The 27,009-nt window shown below is 41.6% G+C and overlaps 1 protein-coding gene across 1 annotated transcript in view; it reads right to left on the minus strand.

The window, feature by feature from the left end:
* Positions 1-27,009, minus strand: part of LOC140199936 (F-box/WD repeat-containing protein 7-like) — a 229,626-nt gene that overhangs the window by 33,391 nt on the left and 169,226 nt on the right. Inside the window, exons 5-7 of the mRNA XM_072262424.1 lie at positions 16,137-16,272; positions 15,584-15,718; positions 13,205-13,328 (exon numbers count right to left, since the gene is read on the minus strand). Coding sequence (XP_072118525.1) covers positions 13,205-13,328; positions 15,584-15,718; positions 16,137-16,272 — 395 coding nt within the window. The remainder of the gene's footprint in view (positions 1-13,204; positions 13,329-15,583; positions 15,719-16,136; positions 16,273-27,009) is intronic.

The following is a 27,009-nucleotide window of genomic DNA, read 5'->3' on the forward strand; positions in this document are numbered from 1 at the left end:
AACCATTGTTGGTAGAATCTCAGGTGGTGACGAGAGGGCGTACGGGAGTGAGATATGCCAACTAGTGGAATGGTGCCACAGCAACAACCTGGCACTCAACGCCAGTAAGACAAAAGAGCTGACTGTGGACTTCAGGAAGGGTAAGGTGAAGGAACACATACCAATCCTCATAGAGGGATCAGAAGTGGAGAGAGTGAGCAGCTTCAAGTTCCTGGGTGTCAAGATCTCTGAGGATCTAACCTAGTCCCAACATATCGATGTAGTTATAAAGAAGGCAAGTCAGCGGCTATACTTTATTAGGAGTTTGAAGAGATTTGGCATGTCAACAAATACTCTCAAAAACTTCTAAAGTTGTACTGTGGAGAGCATTCTGACAGGCTGCATCACTGTCTGGTGTGGAGGGGCTACTGCCCAGGATTGAAAGAAGCTGCAGAAGGTTGTAAATCTAGTCAGCTCCATCTTGGGCACTAGCCTGCAAGGTACCCAGGATGTCTTTAGGGAGCAGTGTCTCAGAAAGGCAGCGTCCATTAGTAAGGACCTCTAGCACCAAGGGTATGCCCTTTTCTCACTGTTACCATCAGGTAGCAGGTACAGAAGCCTGAAGGCACACACTCAGCCATTCAGGAACAGCTTCATCTCCTCTGCCATCCAGTTCGTAAATGGACATTGAAGCTTTGGAAACCTCACCTTCTTAAAAAAATATACAGTATTTCTGTTTTTACATGTTTTTAAAAATCTATTCAATATACATAATTGATTTACTTGTTTATTTATTATCATTATGTTTTATTTGATTATTACTTTTTTTCTCTCTGCTAGATTATGTATTGCACTGAACTGCTGCTGCTAAGTTAACAAATTTCAAGTCGCATGCCAGTGATAATAAACCTGATTCTGATTCTGAATGGTTTAAAAAGAAGAAAGTTCGTGTTTTGGAATGGCCAAGTCAGAGTCCAGACCATAACCCAATTGAGATGCTGTGGCGTGACCTGACAAGAGCTGTTCATGCAAGGTAATCCAGAAATATTGATGAATGGAAGTTTTATATAGTGGAATAGTCTAAAATTCCTCCTTGACATTGTGCAAGTCTGATCAGCAGCTCCAGGAAACATTTGGTGGAATTTATTGCTGCTAAGGGAGGTTCTACCTGTTATTAAATACAAGGGTTCACATACAAGTCTGATCAGCAGCAACAGGAAACATTTGGTGGAGTTTATTGCTGCGAAAGGAGGTTCTACCTGTTATTAAATACAAGGGTTCACATACTTTTTTCTAGCCTGGACTGTGAATGATTAAACAATGTGTTCAATAAGGGCAATGAAAGTACAGTTGTTTGTGCGTTATTAGTTTAGGCAGATTGCGCTTCTCTGTTATTATGACTTAGATGAAGGTCAGACCATATTTTATGCGTGATTCATGCAGAAAACCAGGTAATTGCACAATTGTTCACAAACTTTTCCTTGCAACTGCATATACACATACACTCACGGTAACTCAGTTTTTATTATTATGTATTGGAATAGCATGGTTTCCTGAAGGGAAAATCTTGCCTGACGAACCTGTTGGAATTCTTTGAGGAGTTTACAAGTAGAGTAGATTGAATTGAATTGACTTTATTTACTTATTTCTTACATCCTTCACATACCTGAGTAAAAATCTTTTATGTCACATCTCCCTCTAAATGTGCAATGTGCAATCATAGTAATTTATAATTTATAATAAATAGAACAGTCAATGCGACATAGAAATACACGCAAATCAGTCTGATGGCCTGGTGGAAGAAGCTGTCCTGGAGCCTGTTGGTCCTGGCTTTTATGCTGCGGTATTGTTTCCCGGATGGTAGCAGCTGGAATAGATTGTGGTTGGGATGGCTTGGGTCCCCAGTGATCCTTTGGGCCCTTTTTAACCCACCTGTCTTTGTAAGTGTCCTGAATAGTGGGAAGTTCACAACTACCGACGCGCTGGGCTGTCCGCACCACTCTCTGCAGAGTCCTGCGATTAAGGGAGGAACAGTTCCCATACCAAGCAGTGATGCAGCCAGTCAGGACGCTCTCAATTGTGCCCCTGTAGGAAGTTCTTAGGATTTTGGGGCCCATACCAAACTTCCTCAACCGTCTGAGGTGAAAGAAGGGCTGTTGTGCCTTTTTAACCGCACAGCTGCCATGTACAGACCATGGGAGGTCCACGGTGATGTGGATGTCGATGAATTTAAAGGTGTTCACCCTCTCAACCCCAGATCCATTGATGTCAATAGGGGTTAGCCCGTCTCCATTCCTCCTGTAGTCCGCAACCAGCTCCTTTGTTTTTGCAACATTGAGGGGAAAGGTTGATTTCTTGCCTGTCAGAGAGGTGACTTCTTCCCTGCAGGCCACCTCATTATTGTTTGAGATAAGCCCAAACAATGTAGTGTTGTCGGCAAATTTAATTAGCAGATTAGAGCTGTGGGTGGCGACACATTCATGGGTATACAGGGAGAAAAGGAGGGGAATTAGTACACAGTCCTGAGGGGCTCCTGTTTTGAGAGTCAAAGGAGTGGAGGTGAGGGAGGGAGGGAGGCCACTCTTACCACCTGCCGGCAACCTGACAGGAAGTCCAGGATCCAGCTCAGCTGCACAAGGCAGGCTCAAGGCTGAGGTCTCTGAGCTTCCTGTCAAGCCAATGTGGAATTATGGTGTTGAATGCTGAACTGCAGTCCAAGAACACAGTCTCACATAAGCATCCTTCTTCTCGAGAAATATCTGTTGCCATTTCACCTTGGCTGATCCATTTCCATCTTAATGCCATTTCTCCTGACTTCTCCCAGTAACTTTTGACACCGTGACCAGTCAAGAATCTATCAACTTCTGCCTTAAATACAACCAATTACCTAGCCTCAACAGCTGCCTGTGGCAACGAATTCCACAGATTCACCATCTTCTGTCTAAAGAAATTCCTTCTCATCTCCGTTCTAGATGCACACCCCCTATTATGGCACTGCGTCCTCTGTTCCTAGACTATAGGAAATACAACTGAATATTGGAAAGGCCTAGACAGAGTGGATCCTCTCTGCATCCACTCTATCTAGGCCTTTCAATATTTAATAGGTTTCAATGAGATACTCTCTCCTCCCTTTTACTCTTTATATAACTGAAAAAACGTTTAGTATCTTGCCATTAGGACGAGGTTATGGAGCACCTGGTGACACAGGACAAGGGAGGACAAAGTCATCATGGTTTCCTTAAGGGAAAATCTTGCCCAATTAACCTGTTGGAATTCTTTGAGGAGATTACAAGTAGGTTAGATAAAGGGGATGCCGTGGATGTTGTATATATGGCCTTTGACAAAATGCCACACATGAGGCTGCTTACCAAGTTAAGAGCCCACGGCATTACAGGAAAGTTACTAGCACAGTTAGAGCATTGCTGATTGGTAGGAAGCAGTGAGTGGGAATTAAAGGATCCTTGTCTGGTTGGCTGCCAGTGACTAGTGGTGTTCCACAAAGTCGGTGTCGGACCACTTTTTTTACGCTGTATCAATGGCTTAGGTGATGGAATAGATGGCTTTGTGGCTAAGTTTGCAGATGATATGAAGATTGGTGGAGGGGCAGGTAGTGTTGAGAAAACAAGTAGTATGTGAAGGACTTAGACAGACTGGGAGAATGAGCAAGGGAGTGGCAAATAATGTACAACGTTGGAAAGTGTATGGTCATGCACTTTGGTAGTATAAATAAATGTGCGGACTATTTTCTAAACAGGGAGAAAATCCAAAATCTGAGATGCAAAGGAACTTGGAAGTTCTTGTGCAGAACACCGTAAAGGTTAATTTGCAGGTTGTGTTGGTGGTGAGGAAGGCAAATACAACGTTAGCATTCATTTCAAGAGGTCTAGAATATAAGAGCAGGGATGTGATGCTGAGGCTTTGTAAGACACTGGTGAGGCCTCACCTTGAGAACTGTGAACAGTTTGGGGCTCCTTATTTAAGAAAAGATGTGCTGGCATTGTAGAGGGTTCAGAAGAGACTCACAAAGATGATTCTGGTAATGAAAGGGTTATCATATGAGGAACATTTGTTGGCTCTGGGCCTATACTTGCTGGAATTTGGGGGAGGGCAATTTCATTGAAACCTTTCAAATATTAAAAGGCCTTGACAGAGTAGATGTGGAAAGAATGTTTTCCATGATGGTACAGCCTGGGACAAGAGGGCATAGCCTCAGGATAGAGGGGTGTTCAATCTTTTTATGAGGCTTCCATTTCACTTATCCTTAAAAAGAATAAGGATCCAACTGAATGCTCTTTTATAGACCAATTTCTTTACTTAATGTTGATACTAAGATCCTATCTAACGCTTTGGCCCATAGGATTGAAAATATTTTACCATCTGTCGATTTCCAATAACCAAACTGGATTTATCAAAAATCGATATTCTCACTTTAATATTCATTGGTTATTAAATATTATTTATTCTCTTTCTTTCTTTCAAAACCCTAGAGTGGGAGGAATAGTCCGAGGTTTGATCCAGAGATGGGGGCGCTCTCAGCCTGTCACTAAGCAACCGAAGGAATGAGGGAGGAAATACATAATTCATCCCAGACCACCATTGTTTTGGGGATTTGTTTAACGCGAGACCCTATCTTGTCATTTCCCGGCTGTTTTTGTGGGTCAGTCTCTATTCTCTTTCGAACATGATATCGGAATGTGTGGTATCCCTCAATGCTGAGAAAGCTTTCGATAGGGTTGAATGAAATTATTTATTTAAAACTTTAGAAAAATTCAATTTTGGACCTGTTTTCATTCAATGGATTAAATTACTTTATTTAGCTCCTTCTGCTCGGGTTATCACTAATTCTCATAATTCCAAACCATTTAAGCTTCAATGTGGCACTAGACAAGGCTGTCCATTGACCCCTTTGCTTTTTGATCTGGCCTTAGAACCTTTAGCCATTGCCTTTCGAAAAATCTAATGATATCACCGGTATTTTAAGGAGAGGCACTATTCACAAAAGTTTCGCTGTATGCTGATGATCTGCTGCTATTTATTTCTAATGTTGAGACTTTGTTACCCCATGCGCTTTCTTTACTCTCCTGCTTTAGCCAGTTCTCAGATTATACATTAAACCTACATAAAAGTGAACTTTTCCCTTTGAATAATCTGATACCAACAAATTCTACCTTCCTTTTAAAATTGTAAGAAACCAATTTACCTACTTGGGTGTAACAATTACTAAAAACTGTAAGTGTCTAATTAAAGAAAATGTTCTTACCCTATTGAATCACGTAAAAAGAATACTATCAAATTCGTCGCCTCTTTCGTTATTGCTGATTGGCCGAATTAACTCTGTTAAAATGAATATATTACCTAAATTTATGTATCTTTTTCAGGCATTGACTGTTTTTATTCCTAAATCTTTCTTTGATTCTCTTGACTCTATTATATCTTCTTATATATGGAAGAATAGGTGTTGTAGATTAAGTAAAATTCATCTTCAGAAAGATAAAAAGAATGGAGGATTAGCCTTACCAAACTTTAGATTTTATTATTGGGCAGTTAATATAAGAAATCTTACATTTTGGTTATCTATGTAATACTAAAACTCTCATGCTCTGTCTGTCTATTCAGGGTTATATATTCGAATAAAATTGCTCATTCTCCAAAAATCAACAGGCTGGCTTTCACCCGAGATCCAATCGGCCATCATGGAAATCGGGACGTGACAGCCCGGCGCATGCACACGGCCAGCCTCAGCAGCGCCTCCTACTGGAGCAAAAGGGTAGGGCAGCTCTATTTCGAGGACATGAAATAATCTGTAGATGCTGGGGTCAAAGCAACACTCACAACATGCTAGAGGAACTCAGCAGGTCGGGCAACATCCGTGGAAAAGAACAGTCAATGTTTCGGGCCAGAACCCTTCGTCAGGACTGAAGAGGGAGGGGGCAGGGGCCCTATAAAGAAGATGGGGGGAGGGTGGGAAGGAGAAGGCTGGTAGGTTCCAGGTGAAGAACCAGTAAGGGGAAAGATAAAGGGGTGGGGGAGGGGAAGCAGGGAGGTGATAGGCAGGAAAGGTGAAGACGGAATAGGGGAAAACACAATGGGGAGTAGAAGGAGGCGGAACCATGAGGGAGGTGATAGGCAGCTGGGGAGGGGGCAGAGTGAAACTGGGATGGAGAGGGGAGGGGGAGGGATACTGCGATGGGGGAAGGGAGGGGGAGGGATTTCGAGGGGTCACATTCTGCTAATCAACATCAGCATGTGCAGGATTGGGACAGATCTAACTGCCACCCATCAATAAGAGATAATTAAATCTTATTGTAATGATGTACTTCAAGACACCCATAAAACCCTTTGCTGCATTCAAAGGGCAGAGGTGACTATATCACATCCATTTAGGCGAGCGCCAACCACATCATCAAGAATAATCAGCATCCTTTGGTGTTACTGCTTCATATCTTCTATCCAGCATTAGGGTAAAAAAAATGGTCAGCCTAATTATGCCGCATGGAAAGGGAAGGGGACGTTATGGTCAAGGGATGATGCCAAATGTCGTCGGGAAGCGGCAAGGTGAGGGAGAGAACAAGAATCGGATGAGGCCAGGACTGTACGACTCCAGGATCAAAGAGTCAGGACAAAAAAAGATGAAAGAAGAAGAGACAGAGGAGCAGAGGCATGCACGTCTCCAGGATCAGAGACAAAGAACAAAAAGCAGAAGAGCTGAAGAGATGGGGGATGAAAAGGCTGCATATCTCCAGAATGACAACGAGAGGCACAAGGGTGGCAGATAAACCAGAAGTGATGCCACCAAAAGTGTCCTTCGTTAAATGACGAACAGCTATATTTGCTTTGCTACACGTCGTTCTTCTTTAATAAACTGAGGTTTTCTACTTCAGTTTCCAAAGCAAAGCGATACCAACAGCATTCAAGAAAATTTAATGTTCATTCTGGTCACATCAGACTGCGCTACCCTTCTCTCAAAGGTTGCCCCAACGGGTCACCCCTATTATATTAATCATGAGGATTGCCCAATGTGGGTTTTTTTAGAAGCTAACTCTGTTAATAAATGTTCTATTATTTCTCTTCTTGGATCCTCACTTCCTTTGTCTCTGAGTAAGTTAACTGATAATCTGGTAGTTAAACACACTATGAGAATTTGGATACAACTCCGAAAATACTTTCACTTATTGAAATTTTCTCTTTTGAGTTCTATTTTTTCTAATTATTTTTTAAACCCTCTAAGATTGATGTGGCTTTTAAAGAATGGGATAGATTAGGTATTAAATGCTTTCAGGACTTGTTTGTAGAGAGAAGTCTCTTTTCATTTGAATAACTGTCAACTAAACTTAGTTTACCTGAAACTCATTTTTCTCGATACCTACAAATAAGAGATTTTTTACGGTCTCAAATAAGTACATTTCATAAACATCCTGATAAGAATCTACTAGATGTAATTTTTAATTTGAAACCTTTTTATAATGGATCTATATCTAATATTTATAATATGCTGTTAGGAATGAGAAGTGTTCCTTTAGATAAAATTAAAAATCTTTAGGAACAAGATTTATAGACTTCAATTTCTGAGGAAACTTGGAATCAAAGTTTTAAATTGGTCAACACTTCATCGTTATGTGCCCGTCACTCTCTCCTTCAATTTAAAGTGGGCCATAGGGCCCATATGACTAAGGATAAGTTGTCTCGTTTTTAATTCAGATATATCTCCATATTGTGATAAATGTAATAATGGAGAAGCTTCACTCATTCATATGTTTTGGACATGCCTGAGTCTTGGAAAATATTGGAAAGAAGCATTTCAAACTTTCTCAATACTTTTTAAAGTAAACTTTAAGCCTAATCCTTTGACCGTTTTATTTGGTATTGTTGGGAGGAAAGGATATTATTTTGGAGTCACCTGACTTGCACATTTTGGCTTTTATTTCTCTTAAGGCCAGAAGGACACTCTTGCTTAAATGGAAAGATGTGGCCCCTCCTATTCACGTTCAATGGTTACGTGATGTGATGTCATGTTTAAATTTAGAGAAGATTCGATGTTCGATCTCTGAATCTAGCCAAGATTTTCAAACATTGTGGGGACCTTTTTTGAATTATTTTCAAAACCTTTGACTTGCTATTAAAGCACAGATGACGACTAATAATTTTTTTTCCCTTCTTTTCTTTACTAATCAGCTTCGGTCTTGGTAGTGGGTTAGATTTTTTTTATATATAACAAAATTACTACATTTCAATGCTACAAATTAATTAATCTGTATGAATATAGGGTAAGGAGTCTTTATATGTGATTTATAATATATTGATTTTTTTTCCCTTGTACTCTGTATTCCTATATGTAAAACTAATAAAAATATTGGAAAAGGGAAGGTTAGAGGGGTGTCCATTTAAAATAGAGATGCAGAGAAATTTCTTTAGCCAGAGGATGGTGAACTTGTGAAATTTGTTATGACAGGCAGGTATGGAGGCCAGGTTGTTGGATGTGTTTAAGGCAGAGTTTGATAGGTTCTCGATTGGCCATGGCATGAAAGGTTACAGGGAGAAGGCTGGGGAGCGGGGCTGAGGATGGGAACAAAGGATCAGCTGTGATTGAATGGTGGAGCAGACTTGATAGGCCAAACGACCTAATTCTTCTACTCTGTCTTATGGTCTTATATGTACTGCTGCCACAAAGCAACAAGTTTCACAACGTATGTCAATAATATTAAAGTTAGGACTTTATTCCCTACGTAACACCCTGGTTAAGATTTTACTGCTAATGTTGTAGGGCACACCCTATCCTCGTTATATGTGTCTTCAGACTATGCGGATTCACAGTTATGCGAGGAACCTATTTCTACCAACGTCTCGTTATATGTGTCCAAAATTCACGGTTATGCGAGGAGCACTGCCTTCCCACCAATACAAGTCACATGCGCACACCTCACAGTCTCACTGTTGGGACGAGAAGCGTCGCTTTCCCGCCAATACAAGTCACTATCTCTCTCCCGCCACTCTCGCATTGGTTTTGGCAAGGTGTGGATGTGCGATCTTAAACTTTTGTTTGTTTTACCTACGGTGCAGTGAATTTGTGCTTGAAATAGTTAACCATGCCTCCTAAGCATCTGATGTCATGTCCTGGGCTGTCAGCTGAGCGGCAGAGAACCGCTTTAACACTTGAAAAAAAGTTGGAAATTATAAACAGCGCGGCATCAGCTGAAGGTAACACAGCTCTGGGACGCTACTGCCAGGAACAGAATCTTGCCTTTAAAGTTCTTTTGTTGCTTGACAATGTGCCAGCCCACCCTAAACATTTGGACAGCATTCATCCTAACATAACAGTGCGTTTCCTGCCGCTTAACACAATATCGCTGATTCAACCACTCGACCAGGGTGTAATCTACATTCAAGGCGTGCGGTTTTTTTTTACGGCAAACTATCTCTCAGATGCTGCAAGCAACAGACGATTTTGAAAATCCCGGGAGTTTACCAAAGGTGAGGGAATAGTGGAAGTCAGAACACTTGGCACTAATGGCGATGGACATGGACCCAAGTTTAGAACAGAGTCAGCATTTCAGTCATTCTCGGCCATCAACCCTTCTTCCGTACAAGCAAATTTAAAACAAAATGCTGCCAAGCAAACAACCCTCACCATTTAATGCAAATCGCTGTAATCTTCTGCTGCCAGCAGTTCTAAGAGTTCTGTGAGTCTTCCTTGCTGTGCTTGATATGATCCTGACGACCACAACCATCCACCTTATCCGTGTAAAGCTGCCCGTCACCACAACAACCACTCATCTCCCGGAGCGAACACACCTGCCACTGTTGGTGAGTACTGTACACCCTCAGATGTTAACTTTCTATGATTTATTACATCGAATATCACCTTAAAATGATTAAATATAATACAAATGTTGTCTTGTAGTACTGCTTTTGTGTCGTATTGGTATAAAAATATGAATAAATTACAGATAAAACATATTTAGGAAGCCCTCTGGAACGCATCCCTATTTTCTCCATTTAAATAATTATTCACATTATGCAATTTCACATTATGCGTCAACTTCGAGGAACGTATCCCACGCATATAACGAGGATAGGGTGTATTTCACTTAATAGTTTTCTGTAGAAGCAGTGTGTTCTACTGATAGTGTTTGGGTTTCAGTTAAAGACAAGGGGTAGTGATGTTCAACTTAGGAATGTAGGGTCAGCCAATCAGGATGGTGGAATTGGGAGAAGGTTCCAGATAATGTTGGGTGGAGAGGTTTGTGACGGACACTGGTGGGGGTCGAGGTCTTTTCGGTAGCAGATGGAGAAAGAAGGAGATCAAGAGAACCAGCTGTAGGATTCCATCCAACTGGAATATGCAATTTGATGGAGTCCAAGTTGGGAAGTTCTACCGGTGACTGGTGAATAGGAATTGGCACCGTGAGTAAGAGACACATCCAGCTTTAGGAATATATGAGCTCCAACTTTGTGCAAATTTGACTGGTTTAATTATAATGGGCCCCTTTATTTGTTTTTCTTTCTTCTTTAATAACTGTTTGATTAAGTTGACATTCATAAATACACCTTTTTAAATGTATGAGGTGTACGATCTGTTATTTCTTGCTGATGCATAATTGCATGTGGGCAGTAGTTTCACAGTAGTTGCTCAGATTGGAGTTTGGTAGTCAAAACATCCCAACATCCCAGTTTGGTGGGACCCAAGTCATACCGACCCTAGACATACGGAGTTTGTGAAAGGTGGGTTTCTCACCACTGAGTCCTGTGGCTGTTAGCAAGGTGCTAACAAGCTGGGTTTCTAGAGGTGTCTGGTAAGAAGGGGGTTCACCTAGAGTGTAGAACATTGAGGGAGATTTGATAGAGGTCTATAAAATTATTAGGGATATAGATAGGATAAATGCAAGCAGTCGGTTTCCATCAGGGTTGCGTGAGGCTACAACTAGAGCTCATAGGTTAAGGGTGAAAGGTGAAATATTTAAAGCGAATCAGAGGGGAAAGCTTCATCACTCAGAAGGTGGTGAGAGCATGGAACAAGCTGCCAAGGGAAGTGGTGGCTGCGAGTTTGATTTCTACAATTAAGAGAAATGTGGATAAGTACATGAATGGGAGGGGTATGAATGGCTGTGGTCCGGGTGCAGATTGATGGGACTAGGCAGATTAATGGTTCATCAGAGAGTGGATGTGCCTGTTTCTGTGCTGAGGTGTCCCAAGACTGTAGCGCATTCACATTCTTCCAATACTATGATGTCCAGAACTACGCAAATACTCCAGATGCAGTCTTACCAAGATGTTGTACAGCTGTAACATGGCGTCCCAACTCTTGTACTCAATGTCCCATCCAACGCAGGTAAGTATGCCATAAGCTTTCTTGACTACCTTGTCTACCACACGTGTCAACCACTTTCAGGAACTCTGTACCTGTAACCCTAGGTACCTCTGTTCTACAACACTCGCTAGGGTCCTGCCATTCACTGTGCAAGCCCTGCTATGATTTCACTTTCCAAAAAGGATCCACTTTGCACTTATTCAAATTCTATCTCCCATTCCTGGCCCATTTTCCCTGCTGATCTGGATCCTGCTGTAGACTGCAGACTGCCACATTGTCCACCTGTGTTCTCAACAAAAATGCATAACATCAGTGAACCAATCCTTACTGGTCACAGGCTCCCGTTTGGAAAATAATTCTCTACTACCACCCTCTGACTCCTACTTCCAAGCCAATAGTGTATCAAATTGGCTAGCTCACCTTCACCTGAGCTAACCTTCCAGACTAGCCCACCATGCAAGGCTTTGTCAAAGGTTTACCAAAGTCCACAAAAATAATGTCAACACTTATCAATCCTCTTGGTCACTTCCTCCAAAATCAAAATAATGAGATACAATTTCACACGCATAAAGCCACACTGATTATCCCTCATCAGCCCTAGCTTTTCCAAAAGCACATAAAGCCTATCCCTCAGAATCTTCTCCTGGAGTTTCCCCATCTCTGATGTTAGGCTCACTAGTGTGTAATTCCCTGTCTAGTCCCGTTGATATACACCTGGACCATAACCCTCCATACCCCTCCCATCCATGTACTTATCCAAACCTCTCTTGAATGTTCCAATTTAACCCACACAAAAGACAGCTCTCCTGTCTCCTGGTCCCTCACCCACAGCCAAACAAGTTACAAAAATCTCCGCCAGGTTCCCTGCAATTTCTTCTCCTTCTTCCTACAATACTAACAATTCAGTTCAAGGAATTGATGCCACAATTTTTGATCAAACAACCTTGTTTCTCAGTGCAAGCCTCCCTGATCTTCTACACTGGAGATGTAACCAGACTGCCTTTTTCTGAACAGTACGTTTACTTTCACTCCTCACCACCAGAGGCAACTTGATATCATTTCCACCACGGTGATCATTAGCAACCAAATCCTATCAATGATGCATCTCTAATTAAATCATAGAGCACTACAACACAGAAACAGGCCCTTTGGCCCATCTAGTCTATGCTAAACTGCTATTCTGCTTAGTCCATGTTGATTCAGGAGCCAGATGGTTGTAAGGTAATAACTGTTCCTGAACCTGCTGATGTGGACCTTAAGCCTTTGAATCTCCTGTCTAACGGTAATAGCGACAAGTGAGCATGGCCTGGATGGTGGGAGTCTTTGACGACGAATGCTGCTTTCTGGGGTGGGGGGAGGGGGAAGAGACTTTGCTCTTAACAGACCTGATCACTAGCCAGCAAACCCCATACCACATGCCTCAGAGTCAAAGCCTCTGGGGTGGCTGGTCTGGAGATTAGACACCCGATGTCTGTCGGGGGCCAAGGACTGGAGAACTGGAGGTGTCTGCCTGTGTGTACAAGTGGGTGGGGAAGGGACTGGTTTTGCTGTTGTCAATGCTGCTGCTTGTGTTGTTCTGATGAAAATGGTTGGCAAACAGCACCAGAATGTGCGCCAACACTTGTGGGCTGCCCACAGCACATCCTTGGGTGTGTTGGTTGCTAATGTAAATGATGCATTTCACTATATGTTTTGATGCAAGTCAGTCTAAAAAGTAAGGGGAAAGCGCTGAATTCTCTAATCAGGTATCTGCTGCCCTTCAATCTGTATTTTGGCAGAGCACAGCAAATCCATAGACTGGCAGAACCAGATATACACAGACTGACACCACTCAAGTGTTACTCCAGTGATAAGATTCAGACAAATTCTGACGGACACTTTGAGCAAACAGGATGCCAGCTCCTTTCCCCCCACACTCACCTTCCTCTCTGCACTTTTCTCTCCAGAGCAGATTATCCTCAGCCAGGATGCGCCAATACCGACAAGTCTGTGCTGCCCGCAGCAGGTCCCTTGGCTCCAGAAATGACAGGACATACAGTGCTAACTGGAAACAAGAAATACAGACACTCTGAAATACAACCAACTGGGGGAAATCAAGGTAGAATGGGTCAACCATTTCAACAAAACTAATCCAGAAATTAAAGATGTAGAATCCTTGTGGATAGAGTTAAGAAATTGCAAGGCTAAAAATACCCTGAAGGGACTTATATACAGGGCTTCAAAAAGTAGTCAGGATGTGAGCTACAGATTACAATGAGAGACAGAAAGGCATGTGAAAAAGCCAATGTTGTGATAGTCACGGGAGATTTCAATGTACAGGTACATTGCTGGACCCCAAGAGAGCGGTGGTATGCCTAGAAAACAGCTTTTTTGACCAGCTGGTGGTTGAGCCCACCGGGGGGAAGGAATTTCAGGATTGGGTGCTGTGTAATAAGACCATAAGGTATAGAAGCAAAAGTAGGCCATTCGGCCCATCACGTCTGCTCCGCCATTCAACCATGGGCTGATACAATTCTTCCAGTCATCCCCACTCCCCTGCCTTCTCCCCATACCCTTTGATGCCCTGGCTAATTAAGAACCTATCCATTTCTGCTTTAAATGCACCCAATGATTTGGCCTCCACAGCCACTCGTGGTAATAAATTCCACAGATTTACCACCCTCTGACTAAAGTAATTTCTCCGCATCTCAGTTCTAAATAGACGTCCTTCAATCCTGAAGCCATGCCCTCCTGTCCTAGACTACCCTACCACGGGAAATAACCTTGCCATATCTAATCTGTTCAGGCATTTTAACATTTGGAATGTTTCTATGAGATTCCCCCCCCCCCCCCATTCTCCTGAACTCCAGGGAATACAGCCCAAGAGCTGCCAGATGTTCCTCATACGGTAACCCTTTCATTCCTGGAATCATTCTCAGGAATCTTCTCTGAACCCTCTCCAATGTCAGTATATCCTTTTGAAGAAGATGACAGCACACAATACTCCAAGTGTGGCCTCACAAGTGCCTTACAGAGCCTCAACATCACATCCCTGCTCTTATATTCTATACCTTTAGAAACGAATGCCAACATTGCATTCACCTTCTTCACCACCGACTCAACCTGGAGGTTAACCTTTAGGGTATCCTGCACAAGAACTTCCAAGTCCCTTTGCATCTCTGCATTTTGAATTCTCTTCCCATCTAAATAATAGTCTGCCCATTTATTTCTTCCACCAAAGTGCATGACCATACATTTTCCAACATTGTATTTCTTTTACCATTTCTTTGCCTATTCCCCTAAACTATCTAAGTCTCTCTGCAGGCTCTTTGCTTCCTTAACACTACCCACTCCTCTACCTATCTTTGTATCATCGGCAAATTCAGCCACAAATCCATTAATCCCATAGTCCAAATCCGGAAGGTGGAATAAGTATTACTGCAGAATCCAGGCTGTATCAACGCCCAAAGACAATTCGGACACTTTCAGACTGTGGGCAATATCGTCTAGAACATTACTAATTAGCTACACTTGTCATGTGTACATCAAAACATACAGTGAACAACCAATACAATCCAGAACTGCTGTGGGCAGCCCCTAAGTGTCACCAGCTTCCAGCGCCAACATAGTCTGCTCACAACTTACGAACCCTGCTGATATGAAAATGAAATCAAATCCTTAGATTTGGCAAGCGGTAACAAGATGTGGAATCATCGTGGGTAGAGTTATGAAACTGAAAGGGTATAAAGACACTGATGGGAGTTTTATGCAGGCTTCCGAACAGTAACCAGGATGTGCTCAACAAATTACAACGCAAGATAGAAAAGGTACGTATTAAGGGCAATATTATGATAGTGAGGGGGGATTTCAATATGCAGTAGATTGGGAAAATCAAGTTGGTGTTTGATCCCAAGACAGAGAATTTGTAGAATGCCTACAAGATGGCATTTAAGAGCACCTCGTAGTTGAGCCCACTACGGGAAAGGCAATCCTGGACTGGGTGTTGCGTAATGAATCGGATTTGATTAGGGTCACCAATTACAGAGTAATAAAAGAGAGTACAGAGAGTACACACCAGTGCAGAAGCTCTGGAATAGCTGACATTTGAAACACTAAACCCCAGGATCAGTTTGAAAATAGTGAAGCAGGTAATGGAAATGAGCTTCAGGCACAATTTTTACAGAGAAAGAAATGGTTAGGGAGTAACCCCATCCCCCACTGAGTTAAACTGTACCCATTTCTTTTATACTTGCATAACCAATCAAAATGTCACAGCCAGACCAGACTGCACATGAGCACTCTACACTTCCATACACATACCTCCTTAGGCAGGAGGGAGATGAAGTCCCGCTGGAACTGGGGTTCAATGACCTGCATCATGTACTTGATCTGAGAAGTCTCACAGCGATCAATAAGTTCATCCAGCGCCAGAAGCTTCTCAGGGCCACTCCATTTCTGTGAACAGCAAGAGCAGGTGAGAATCTTCCTACCTTCATTACAGGGGTGGTTACAAAACGGCACTGGGGTGGGGGTTGTGGGTGGTGGTCACAAACGGCACGGGGGGGGGAGCTGGTCAGAAATGGCATGGGGTGGTTACACATGGCACTGACACTTCAGATACATCTAAATAACCATGACAATACACAATACATTCCCACTCACAAGTGCATTCAAATGAAGTCCAAGAAGGGCAAGGTACCAGCTCTGTGAAAGGTTATGTCAGCTTCTTCCCTTGTTTTCCTTATTAATTTCTCATTTAACTGCTTGTATATGAGGAATCAATTCTTTGTACAATAGGAGATCACCACTGTTGCTCTCATCCAATTCCATAATAGCATCCAAACTGTTTAGAACGTCTACCTGAAGCACTCACCTGGAACATGCCAAGCCACTCCTGAAGATCTGTCGGAGGTGTTACAGATGTAATACGCCGCCGATGTTGACCTGGGATATTGCCATTCCTTATATCTCCAAACGTTGTGGCAGTATTTATGCATGGTGAGAGGGAACTATATTTAAAAAAATAAGTATTTTAAGGAGAGATACTATTCATAAAGTCTCGTTGTATGCTGATGATTTGCTGCTATTTATTTCTGATGTTGAGACTTCATTACCCCATGTGCTTTCTTTACTCTCCTGTTTTAGCCAGTTTTCAGGTTATAAATTAAACTTACATAAAAGTGAACTTTTCCCTTTGAACAATTTGATACCAATAAATTCTAACCTTCCTTTTAAAATTGTAAGAAACCAATTTACTTATTTAGGTGTAACAGTCACTAAAAAATTTTGTGTCTATTTAAAGAAAATTTTCTTACTTTATTGAATCCTGTAAAAAGAATACTATTAAATTGGTCGCCTCTTTCATTATCATTAATTGGCCGAATTAACTCTACCAAAATGAATATATTACCTAAATTTATATGTCTTTTTCAGGCATTGCCAGTTTTCGTTCCTAAATCCCTTTTTTGATTCTCTTGACTCTATAATATCTTCTTATATATGGAAGAATAAGTGTTATAGATCAAATAAAATTCATCTTCAGAAAGATGAAAAGAATGGAGGATTAGCCTTACCAAACTTTAGATTTTATTATTGGTCAGTTAATATAAGAAACCTTACATTTTGGTTATATTATATAAATCGGGAGGATTGCCCGATGTGGGTTTTTTTAGAAGCTAATTCTGTTAATAAATTCTCTATTATTTCTCTTCTTGGATCTTCACTTCCTTTGTCTTTGGGTAATTTAACTGATAATCTGGTAATTAAACACACTATGAGGATTTGGATACAACTCCCAAACTATTTTGGCTTACTGAGATTTTCTCTTTCAAGTCCCATTTTTTCTAATTTTTTTTTAAACCCTCTATCATTGACGTGGCTTTTAAAGAATGGGATAGATTAGGTACTAAATGCTTTCAGGACTTGCTTGCAGAGAGAAGTTGCTTTTCGTTTCAACTAAATATAGTTTACCCAAAACTCATCTTTTTCAATATCTACAAATAAGAGATTTTTTACGGTCTCAAATAAGTACATTTCCTAGAAGTCCTGATAAGAATCTACTAGATGTAATCTTTAATTTGAAACCTTTTTATAATGGATCTATATCTAATATTTATAATATGCTGTTGGGAATGAGAAGAGTTCCTTTAGATAAAATTAAAAATCTTTGGGAACATGATTTATAGACTTCAATTTCTGAGGAAACTTGGAATCAAAGTTTTAAATTGGTCAACACTTCATCGTTATGTGCCCTTCAATTTAAAATGGGCCATTGGGCCCATATGACTAAGGATAAGTTGTCTCGTTTTTATTTAGATATATCTCCGTATTGTGATAAATGTATTAATGGAAAAGCTTCACTCATTCATATGTTTTGGACATGTCCAAGTCTTGGAAAATATTGGAAAGAAGTATTTCAAACCTTTTCGATACTTTTTAAAGTAAATTTCAAGCCTAATCCTTTGACTGCTTTATTTGGTATTGTTGGAGGAAAGGATATTATTTTGGAGCCATCTGATTTGCACATTTTGGCTTTTATGTCTCTCATGGCCAGAAGGACGCTTTTGCTTAAATGAAAAAATGTGGCCCCTCCTATTCACGCCCAATGGTTACATGATGTGATGTCATGTTTAAATTTAGAGAAGATTCGATGTTCAATCTTTGAATCTAATCAAAACTTTCAAACATTGCGGGGACACTTTCTGAATTATTTTCAAAACCTTTGACTTGCTGTTAAAGCACAGATGATGACTAACAGTCTTTTTTCTTTATTTTATTAATCATCTTCGGTCTTGGTAGTGGGTTAGTTTTTAATATAAAAAATTATTATTTTTCAATGTTACGAACTAATTGATTTTTTACGAATATAAGGTAAGGAGTCTTTATATGCGATTTAGTTTAACGTATTGACATATATATTTTTTCCTGTACTCTGTATTCTTATATATAAATTAATTAAAATATTGGGAAAAAAAGGTAAAAGGGTGCAACGAATCACAAGAAATCCAGGAAATACTGTGGTCACCATTTATGGTGAGAGAAATGGATCAAGACCATTTTTATTTAACTAGTATCAAAACTGCTTTTGGTCATCTCAACTTAGTCAAGACTATTCCAGAAATGTAACCTCAAGTTTCCAGCTGCTTGTCACTCTTACATGGTTTCAATTTAATCTGCCGTAAGCTCTGAGAACAACATGTCTTTGGACCAGGCACATGACAACCTTCTGCATTTACATTGCTATGCTAAATATTTCCTGTAGAAATATCTTTGTTTCGTTTCCTTGGCCCTTACTATCCTTCATTTCATCTCACACTGAGGATCACTCATGTTCTTACCCTTTCTTAACAGTTTAAAACTTTCTCTCAACCCCACACCTCAACTCTGATGAGATGACCTACCGGAAACATTAACTCCAATTCCATCAAATTCTTCCCAGTCCATTGAATATAGTTTGCATTTTTGCAATTTAGTTTCAGATCTCCAGCATCTACAAAATTCAGAATTTGTAAGGCACTTGGCAGAGTTCCTCATGGTAGATTGATCCAGAACATGAAGATGGGATCAGTGGTGAGTTGATTGATTAGGTTAAATACTGAAAGACCAAGATAGAGTAGATGTGGACAGCCTCAGAACTTCGGGATTTCCATTTAGAACAAATCTGAGGAGGAATTTCTTTAGTTAGAGGGTGGTGAATCTGTGGAATTCCTGGATGGCTGTGAAGGTCAAGTCATTAGATACCTTTAAGGCAGAGGTTGATAGATTCTTGACTAAAAGGAGTGTCAGATTTTACAAGGCAGCAGAATCAGAATCAGGTTTAATATCGCAGACATATGGCATGAAATTTGTTAACTTTACAGCAGGAGTACAATTAAATAAATGAATAAATAAATATATATAGAGAAATATAATCACAAACAAGAGAAAATCTGCAGATAATGGAAATCCAAGCAACAGACACAAAATGCTGGAGGACTTAAATTACAGTAGGTATGTATATGTCTATTAAATAGTCAAGTTAAATAGTGCACAAAACATCAGAAATAAAAAAGTAGTGAGGTAGTGTTCATGAGTTCAATGTCTATTTAGAAATTGGATGGCAGAGGGGAAGAAGCTGTTCCTGAATAACTGAGTGTGCACCTTCAAGCTCCTGAACCTCCTTCCTGATGGTAACAATGAGAAGGGGAAGTCATTAATGATGGGTGCCACCTTCCCAAGGCACTGCTAGTAGCGATGATAGAGCTGACTAATTTTACAGGTTACTGCAACTTATTTTGATCTTGTGCAGTAGCTCTTCTCCCAGTCTGAATGCTCCTCACAGTACATCAGTGACGCTAACTTAAAAAGAGAGCTTCGCAGGTGTTTGGCCATTGCAGATGCCCTATCAGTGGTGGGAGCAGAGCACTGCAAACTAAATAAAAGTACACGAGGGACAAGCGGAGCGACCATTGTCAGCAGTAGGCCAGTGATGAGAGAAGAAGCGTCAAGCTTTGGCTCAAAGGAAGCTTCAGCTTGGAAGAACAGTAGGCTCTGGGTAGGTTTCTTTTAAGATTTTTGTTTTGTTTTTCTCTTACTGTACCTGGTATAGTAAATGGCAGTTGTGTGTTCTTCATGCCGGATGTTGGAGAACTGGGAGACCCAAAGTCTCCCTGGTAACTATATCTGCATGAAGTACATCCGGCTGCAGCTCCTTGAAGACCGTGTTAGGGATCTGGAGCAGCCAGCTGGATGACCTTCGGCTTGTACAGGAGAGTGAGGAGATAATTGATCAGAGTTACAGTAGCTGGGTGACCTTCAGGAGGAATGGAAATGTGAATAGGCAGTTAGAGCAGAGCATATCTGTGGCCATTTCCCTCAAAAACAAGTATACCGCCTTGGATACTTTTTTGGGGAATGACCTCCCAGGGGAATGCCACAGCGACCGAGTTGCAGGAACCGAGCATGGGTCCGTGGTGCAGAAGGGAAAGAGAGAAAAGAAGGGAGATGTAGTGATAGGGGACTCGATAGCCAGGGGATCAAACAGGAGATTCTGTGGATGTGAATGGGACACCCAGATGGTATGTTGCCTCCCAGCTACCAGGGTCAGGGATGTCTCAGATCGCATTCACAGCATTTTCGAGAGGGAGGGAGAGCAGCCAGATGTCTTGGTACATATTGGTACCAATGACATAGGAAGGAAAAGCAACGAGATCCTGAAAAAAGATTTTAGAGAGCTCTGTAGAAAGCTGAGAAGCAGGACCTCCAGGGTAGTAATTTCCGGACTGCTGCCTGTGTCACGTGCAAGTGAGAGTAGAAACAGGATGATTTGGCAGATAAATGCGTGGCTGAGAAGCTGGTGCAGAGGGCAGGGCTTCAGATTCTTGGATCATTGGGATCTCTTCGGGGGGAGGTATGACCTGCTCAAAAGTTACGGGTGGCATCTAAATCCCAGGGGGACCAATATTGTCACAGGCAGGTTTGCTAGAGCTGTTGGGGAGGGTTTAAGTTAATTTGGCGGGGGGTTGGGGGTGGGTGGGAACCGGAGTGATGGGACTCAGGATAGGACGGATAGTAAAGATAGTGTGCGGTCCAGACCATATGGAAGGGTAGGCAGGTGATGGGACATAGTCGCAGCCAGTATCAGTACATTAGGGATGCAAAATCAAAAAGGGTAGCAAACACAGTACGCAAGGTGTTGTATCTCAATGTAAGGAGTATAAGAAATAAAGTGGATTATCTTGTTGCACAATTACAGATTGCCAGATATGATGTTGTGGTCATCACTGAATCGTGGCTGAAGGACAGTTATACTTAGGAGCTGTATGTCCAAGGTTACACGTTATATTCAAGGGATAGGAAGCTAGGCAGAGGAGAAGGTGTGGCTCTAATGGCAAAGAATGGCATCAAATCAGTAGAAAGATGTGACATAGGATTGGAAGAAGTTGAATCCTTGTGGGTTGAGTTAAGAAATTGCAAGGGTAAAAGGACGTTGATGGTAGTTATATACAGGCCTCCCAACTGTGGCTGGGAGGTGGACCACAAATTACAATAGGAAATAGAAAAGGTGTGTCAAAAGAACAACATTATGGCAATCATGGGAGATTTTAACATGCAGGTCGGGATCTCAAGAGAGTGAGTTTGTTGAATGCCTAAGAGATGGCTTTTTACAGCAGTTTGTCATTGAGCCTACTAGGAGATCAGCTATACTGGATTGGGTGTTTTGTAATGAACCGGAGGCAATTAGGGAGCTTAACGTAAAAGAACCCTTAGGAACCAGTGATAACAATATGATTGAGTTCAACTTGAAATTTCTCAGGGAGAAAGTAAAGTCTGACGTAGCAGTGTTTCAGTGGAGTAAGGAAAGTTACAGTGGAATGAGAGAGGAGTTGGCTAAAGTAAATTCGGAAGAGCTGCTGGCAGGAATCCCAGCAGAGCAGCAATGGTGTGCGTTTCTGGGAAAAATGAGGAAGGTGCAGAACATGTACAGTGGCATACAAAAGTTTGGGCACCCCTGGTCAAAATTTCTGTTACTGTGAATAGTTAAGTGAGTAGATGATGAACTGATCTCCAAAAGTCATAAAGTTAAAGATGAAACATTCTTTTCAATATTTTAAGTAAAATTAGCGTATTATTTTTGTTTGGTACAATTTTACAGTGAGAAAAAGGAAAGGAGCACCATGCAAAAGTTTGGGCACCCCAAGAGATTTGAGCTCTCAGGTAACTTTTGCCAAGGTCTCAGACCTTAATTAGCTTGTTAGGGCTATGGCTTGTTCACAGTCATCGTTAGGAAAGGCCAGGTAATGCGAATTTCAAAGCTTTATAAATACCCTGACTCCTCAAACCTTGTCCCAGCCATCAGCAGCCATGGGCTCCTCTCAGCAGTTGCCTAGCACTCTGAAAATTAAAATAAATGATACCCACAAAGCAGGAGAAGGCTATAAGAAGATAGCAAAGTGTTTTCAGGTAGCCGTTTGCTCAGTTCAAAATGTAACGAAGAAATGGCAGTTAACAGGAACGATGGAGGTCAAGTTGAGGTCTGGAAGACCAAGGAAACTTTCCGAGAGAACTGCTCGTAGGATTGCTGGAACGGCAAATCAAAACCCGTTTGACTGCAAAAGACCTTCAGGAAGATTTAGCAGACTCTGGAGTGGTGATGCACTGTTCTACTGTGCAGTGACACCTGCACAAATATGACCTTCATGGAAGAGTCATCAGAAGAAAACCTTTCCTGCATCCTCACCACAAAATTCAGTGTCAGAAGTTTGCAAAGGAGCATCTAAACAAGCCTAATGCATTTTGGAAACAAGTCCTGTGGACTGATGAAGTTAAAATAGAACTTTTTGGCCGCAATGAACAAAGGTATGTTTGGAGAAAAAAGGGTGCAGAATTTCATGAAAAGAACACCTCTCCAACTGTTAAGCACGGGGGTGGATCGATCATGCTTTGGACTTGTGTTGCAGCCAGTGACACAGGGAACATTTCACTGGTAGAGGGAAGAATGAATTCAATTAAATACCAGCAAATTCTGGAAGCAAACATCACACCGCCTGTAAAAAGGATGAAGATGAAAAACGGATAGTTTCTACAACAGGATAATGATCCTAAACACACCTCAAAATCCACAATGGACTACCTCAAGAGACGCAAGCTGAAAGTTTTGCCATGGCCCTCACAGTCCCCCGACCTAAACATCACCGAAAATCTGTGGATAGAACTCAAAAGAGCAGTGCATGTAAGATGGCCCAAAAATCTCACAGAACTAGAAGCCTTTTGCAAGGAAGAATGGGCGAAAATCCCCCAAACAAGAATTGAAAGACTCTTAGCTGGCTACAAAAAGCATTTACAAGCTGTGATACTTGCCAAAGGGGGTGTTACTAAGTACTGACCATGCAGGGTGCCCAAATCTTTGTTTCGGGCCCTTTTTTTTTTTTGTTATTTTGAAACTTCAGAAGATGGAAATGAAAAAGCAATCTTGCTTAAAATATTAAAGAAATGTGTCATCTTTAACTTTATGCCTTTTGGAAATCAGGTCATCCTTTACTGGCTTAGCTATTCACAGTAACAGAAATTTTGACCGGGGTGCCCAAACTTTTGCATGCCGCTGTACATTCGAAAAGTGAAGAAATACTCAAATGGTAAAATAGAACCACCGGTATGGTACAAAAATGGCACAACAGTACAAGGAAAGTCAAAGCTAATGTAAAAACAAAAGAGAGGCACTGAACAAAGCAAAAATTAGTGGGAGGATACAGGATCGGGAACTTTTTAAAAACCTACAGATAGCAACTAAAAAAATCATTAGAAGGGAAAAGATGAAATATGAAAGCAAGCTAACAAATAATATCAAAGTGGATAGTCAAAGCTTTTTCAAGTATGCAAAAAAGATAAGAGAGGATATAGGATTGCTAGAAAATGAGGCAGGAGAAATAATAATGGGGGACAAGGAGATAGCTAATGAACTAAATGAGTATTTTGCATCAGACCTCACTGTGGCAGATACTAGCAGTGTGCCAGATGTTGTAGTGTGTGAAGGAAGAGAAGTGGGTGCAGTTACTATTATAAGGGAGAAGGTGCTCAAAAAGCTGAAATACCTAGTACATAAGTCACGCAGACCAGATGAACTGCATCCTAGGGCTCTGAAAGAGGTAGTGTTAGAGAGTGTGGCAGCATTAGTAATGATCTTTCAGAAATCATTGGACTCTGGCATGGTGTCAGAGGACTGGAAAATTGTAAATGTCACTTTGCTCTTTAAGAAAGGAGGAAGGCAGCAGAAAGGAAATTATAGACCAGTTAGCCTGACCTCAGTAGTTGGAAAGATGTTAGTGTCAATTGTTAAGGATGAGGTGATGGAGTACTTGGTGACGCATGACAAGATTGTACAAAGCCAGCATGGTTTCCTTCAGGGAAAATCCTGCTTGACAAATCTGTTGGAATTCTTTGAGGAGATTAAAAATAGGATAAATAGAGGGGACTAGGACTTAAAGAAGGGTTTTGACAAGGTGCCACACGAGGCTGCTTACCAAGTTAAGAGCCTGTAATATTACAGGCAAGTTACTAACATGGTTAGAGGATTGTCTGATTGGAAGAAAGCAGTGAGTGGAAATAAAAGGATCTTTGTCTGGTTGGCTACCAGTGACTAGTGGTGTTCCGCAGGGGTTGGTATTGGGACCGCTTCTTTTTATGCAGTACATAAATGATTTAGATGATGAAATAGATGGCCTTGTTGCCAAGTTTACAGATGATACAAAGATTTGTGGAGGGGCAGGTAGTGTTGGAGAAACAGGTAGGATGCAGAAGGACTTAGACTAGGAGAATGGGGAAGGGAATGGCAAATGAAATACTATGTTGGAAAATGCACGGTCACGCCCTTTGGTAGTAGAAATAAATGTGCGGACTATTTTCTAAACAGGAGAAAATTTAAAAGTTTGAGACGCAGAGGGACTTGGGAGTCCTTGTGTAGAACACCCTAAAGGTTAACCTGTAGGTTGAGTCGGTGGTGAGGGAGGCAAATGTCATGTTAGCATTTATTTCAAGAGGTCTAGAATACAAGAGCAGGGATGTGATGCTGAGGCTTTATAAGGCACTGGTGAGGACTCACCTTAAGTATTGTGAACAGTTTTGGGTTCTTCATCTTAGAAGAAATGTGCTGGCATTGGAGAAGGTCCAGAGGAGGTTCGCAAGGATGATTCCAGGAATGAAAGGGTTATCGTACCAGGAACATTTGATGGCTCTGGGTCTGTACTCGCTGGAATTTAGAAGGATGAGGGGTAACCTCATTGAAACCTTTCGAATGTTGAAAGGACTAGACAAGGACGTTTCCCATGGTGGGAGTCAAGGACAAGAGGGCACAGCCTCAGGGTAGAGGGGCATTCATTCAAAACAGAGATGTAGAGAAATTTCTTTAGCCCGAGGGTGGTGAAATTGTGGATTTGTTGCCACGTGCAGCTGTGGAGGCTAGGTCATTGGGTGTATTTAAGGCAGAGATTGACAGATTCTTGATTGGACATGGCATCAAAGGTTACGGGGAGAAGCTGGGAAATGGGGTTGTGGAGGAGAAAAAAGGATCAGCCATGATTAAATGGCAGAGCAGACTCGATGGGCCAAATGGCCTAATTCTGCTCCTATGTCTTATGGTCTTACAGTCTTATATGTAGAAGTTTTCGAGTAGTTTAATTGACAAATCAAATCTCCTCAAACTCTGAATTAAATGTAGCCGCAGCCTTACCCTTTTTCATAGCTGCACCACTATGTTGTGTCCCGGTTAGGTCCTCAGAGATATTGACACCCCGGAAATTGAAATTGCTCACTTTCTCCATTTCTGATCCCTCTATGAGATGGTTTCTGTTCCCTCGTCTTACCCAAGATTATTCCTGAGACACTATTTAACTCACTGGTATGTCTTGCTCCTGTATGCCTTTTCATCACCATCTGAAATTCTGCCAACAATGGTTGTATCATCAGCAAATTTGTAGTTAGCATTTGAGCTCTGCCTAGCTGCATAGTCATGGGTGTAGAGAGAGTAGAGCAATGGGCTAAGCATGCACCCCTATGGCGCACCACTGTTGAATGTCAGCAATCCGCACAGATTGTGGTCTTCCGGTTAAGAAGTTGAGGATCCAGTTGCAGATGGAGGTACAGAGATATAGGTTCTGTAGTGTTCTGGTCAGGAATGTAGGACTGATGGATGTTAAATGTTGAGCTATAGTCAATAAGCAACATCCTGATTTAGGTATTTGTAGTATCCAGGTGATCTAAGGCCAAGTGGAGAGCCATTGAGATCATGTCTGCTGTAGAGTTATTGTAGTGATAGGCAAATTGCAGTGGGTCCAGGTCCTTCCTAAGATAGGTGTTGATTCTAGCCAAGACCAACCTCTCAAAGCATTTCATTACTGTAGATATGAGTACTGGATGATAGTCGTTGAGACAGCTCACGGTGCTTTTCTTGGGAACTGGTATAATTGTTCCTCGTTTGAAATGGATGGGAACTTCCGACTGTAGCAATGAGAGATTGAAGATGTCTTTGAATACCCCCACCAGTTGGTTTTCACAGGTTTTCAGAGCATTACCAGGTACCCCTTCGGGTCCTGCTGCTTTGCAAGAGTTCACCCTCTTGAAAGACAGCCTGACGTCTACCTCCAAGACAAAGATCACAGAGTTACTATATGCTGCTGGGGTCCTCATAACTGTGATTTTATTCTCTCTTTCAAAGCGAGCATAAAAGGCGTTGAGCTCATCCGGTAGTGAAGCATCACTGCCATTCCTGATGTTGTGTTTAGCTTTGTAGGAAGTAATGGCCTGCAAACCTTGCCAGAGTTGATGTGCATCTGATGTTGCCTCCAACCTCGCTTGGAATTGTTTCTTGGTTCTTCAAAATAGCCCTTCACAAGTCAAACCAGGTTTTCTTATACAGACCTAGATCGCCAGACTTAAATGCCACAGATCTAGCCCACAGCAGACCACAAACCTCTTGATTCATCCACAGCTTTTGGTTTGGGAATGTACAAGAAAGGCATCAGGATGTACTGTTTCACATCTGATGATATTTGGCCCGAGGTGGAATATACACCGCTCCCAAAATAATTGCTGAAATCTCTCACAGTAGGTAAAATAGCTGGCACTTAATTGCGAGGTATTCCAGGTCTGGTGAGCAATACTGGGACGTCATCGACAGATTAGTACACCATGAGAAGCTGAGAATGGGGTTGAGAGGGATAATAAACCAGCCATGAAGGAATGGCTGCACAGTCTTGATGGGCCAAATGGCCTAA

Source organism: Mobula birostris, chromosome 7 (assembly GCF_030028105.1).
Source record: "Mobula birostris isolate sMobBir1 chromosome 7, sMobBir1.hap1, whole genome shotgun sequence".
Taxonomy (NCBI): domain Eukaryota; kingdom Metazoa; phylum Chordata; class Chondrichthyes; order Myliobatiformes; family Myliobatidae; genus Mobula; species Mobula birostris.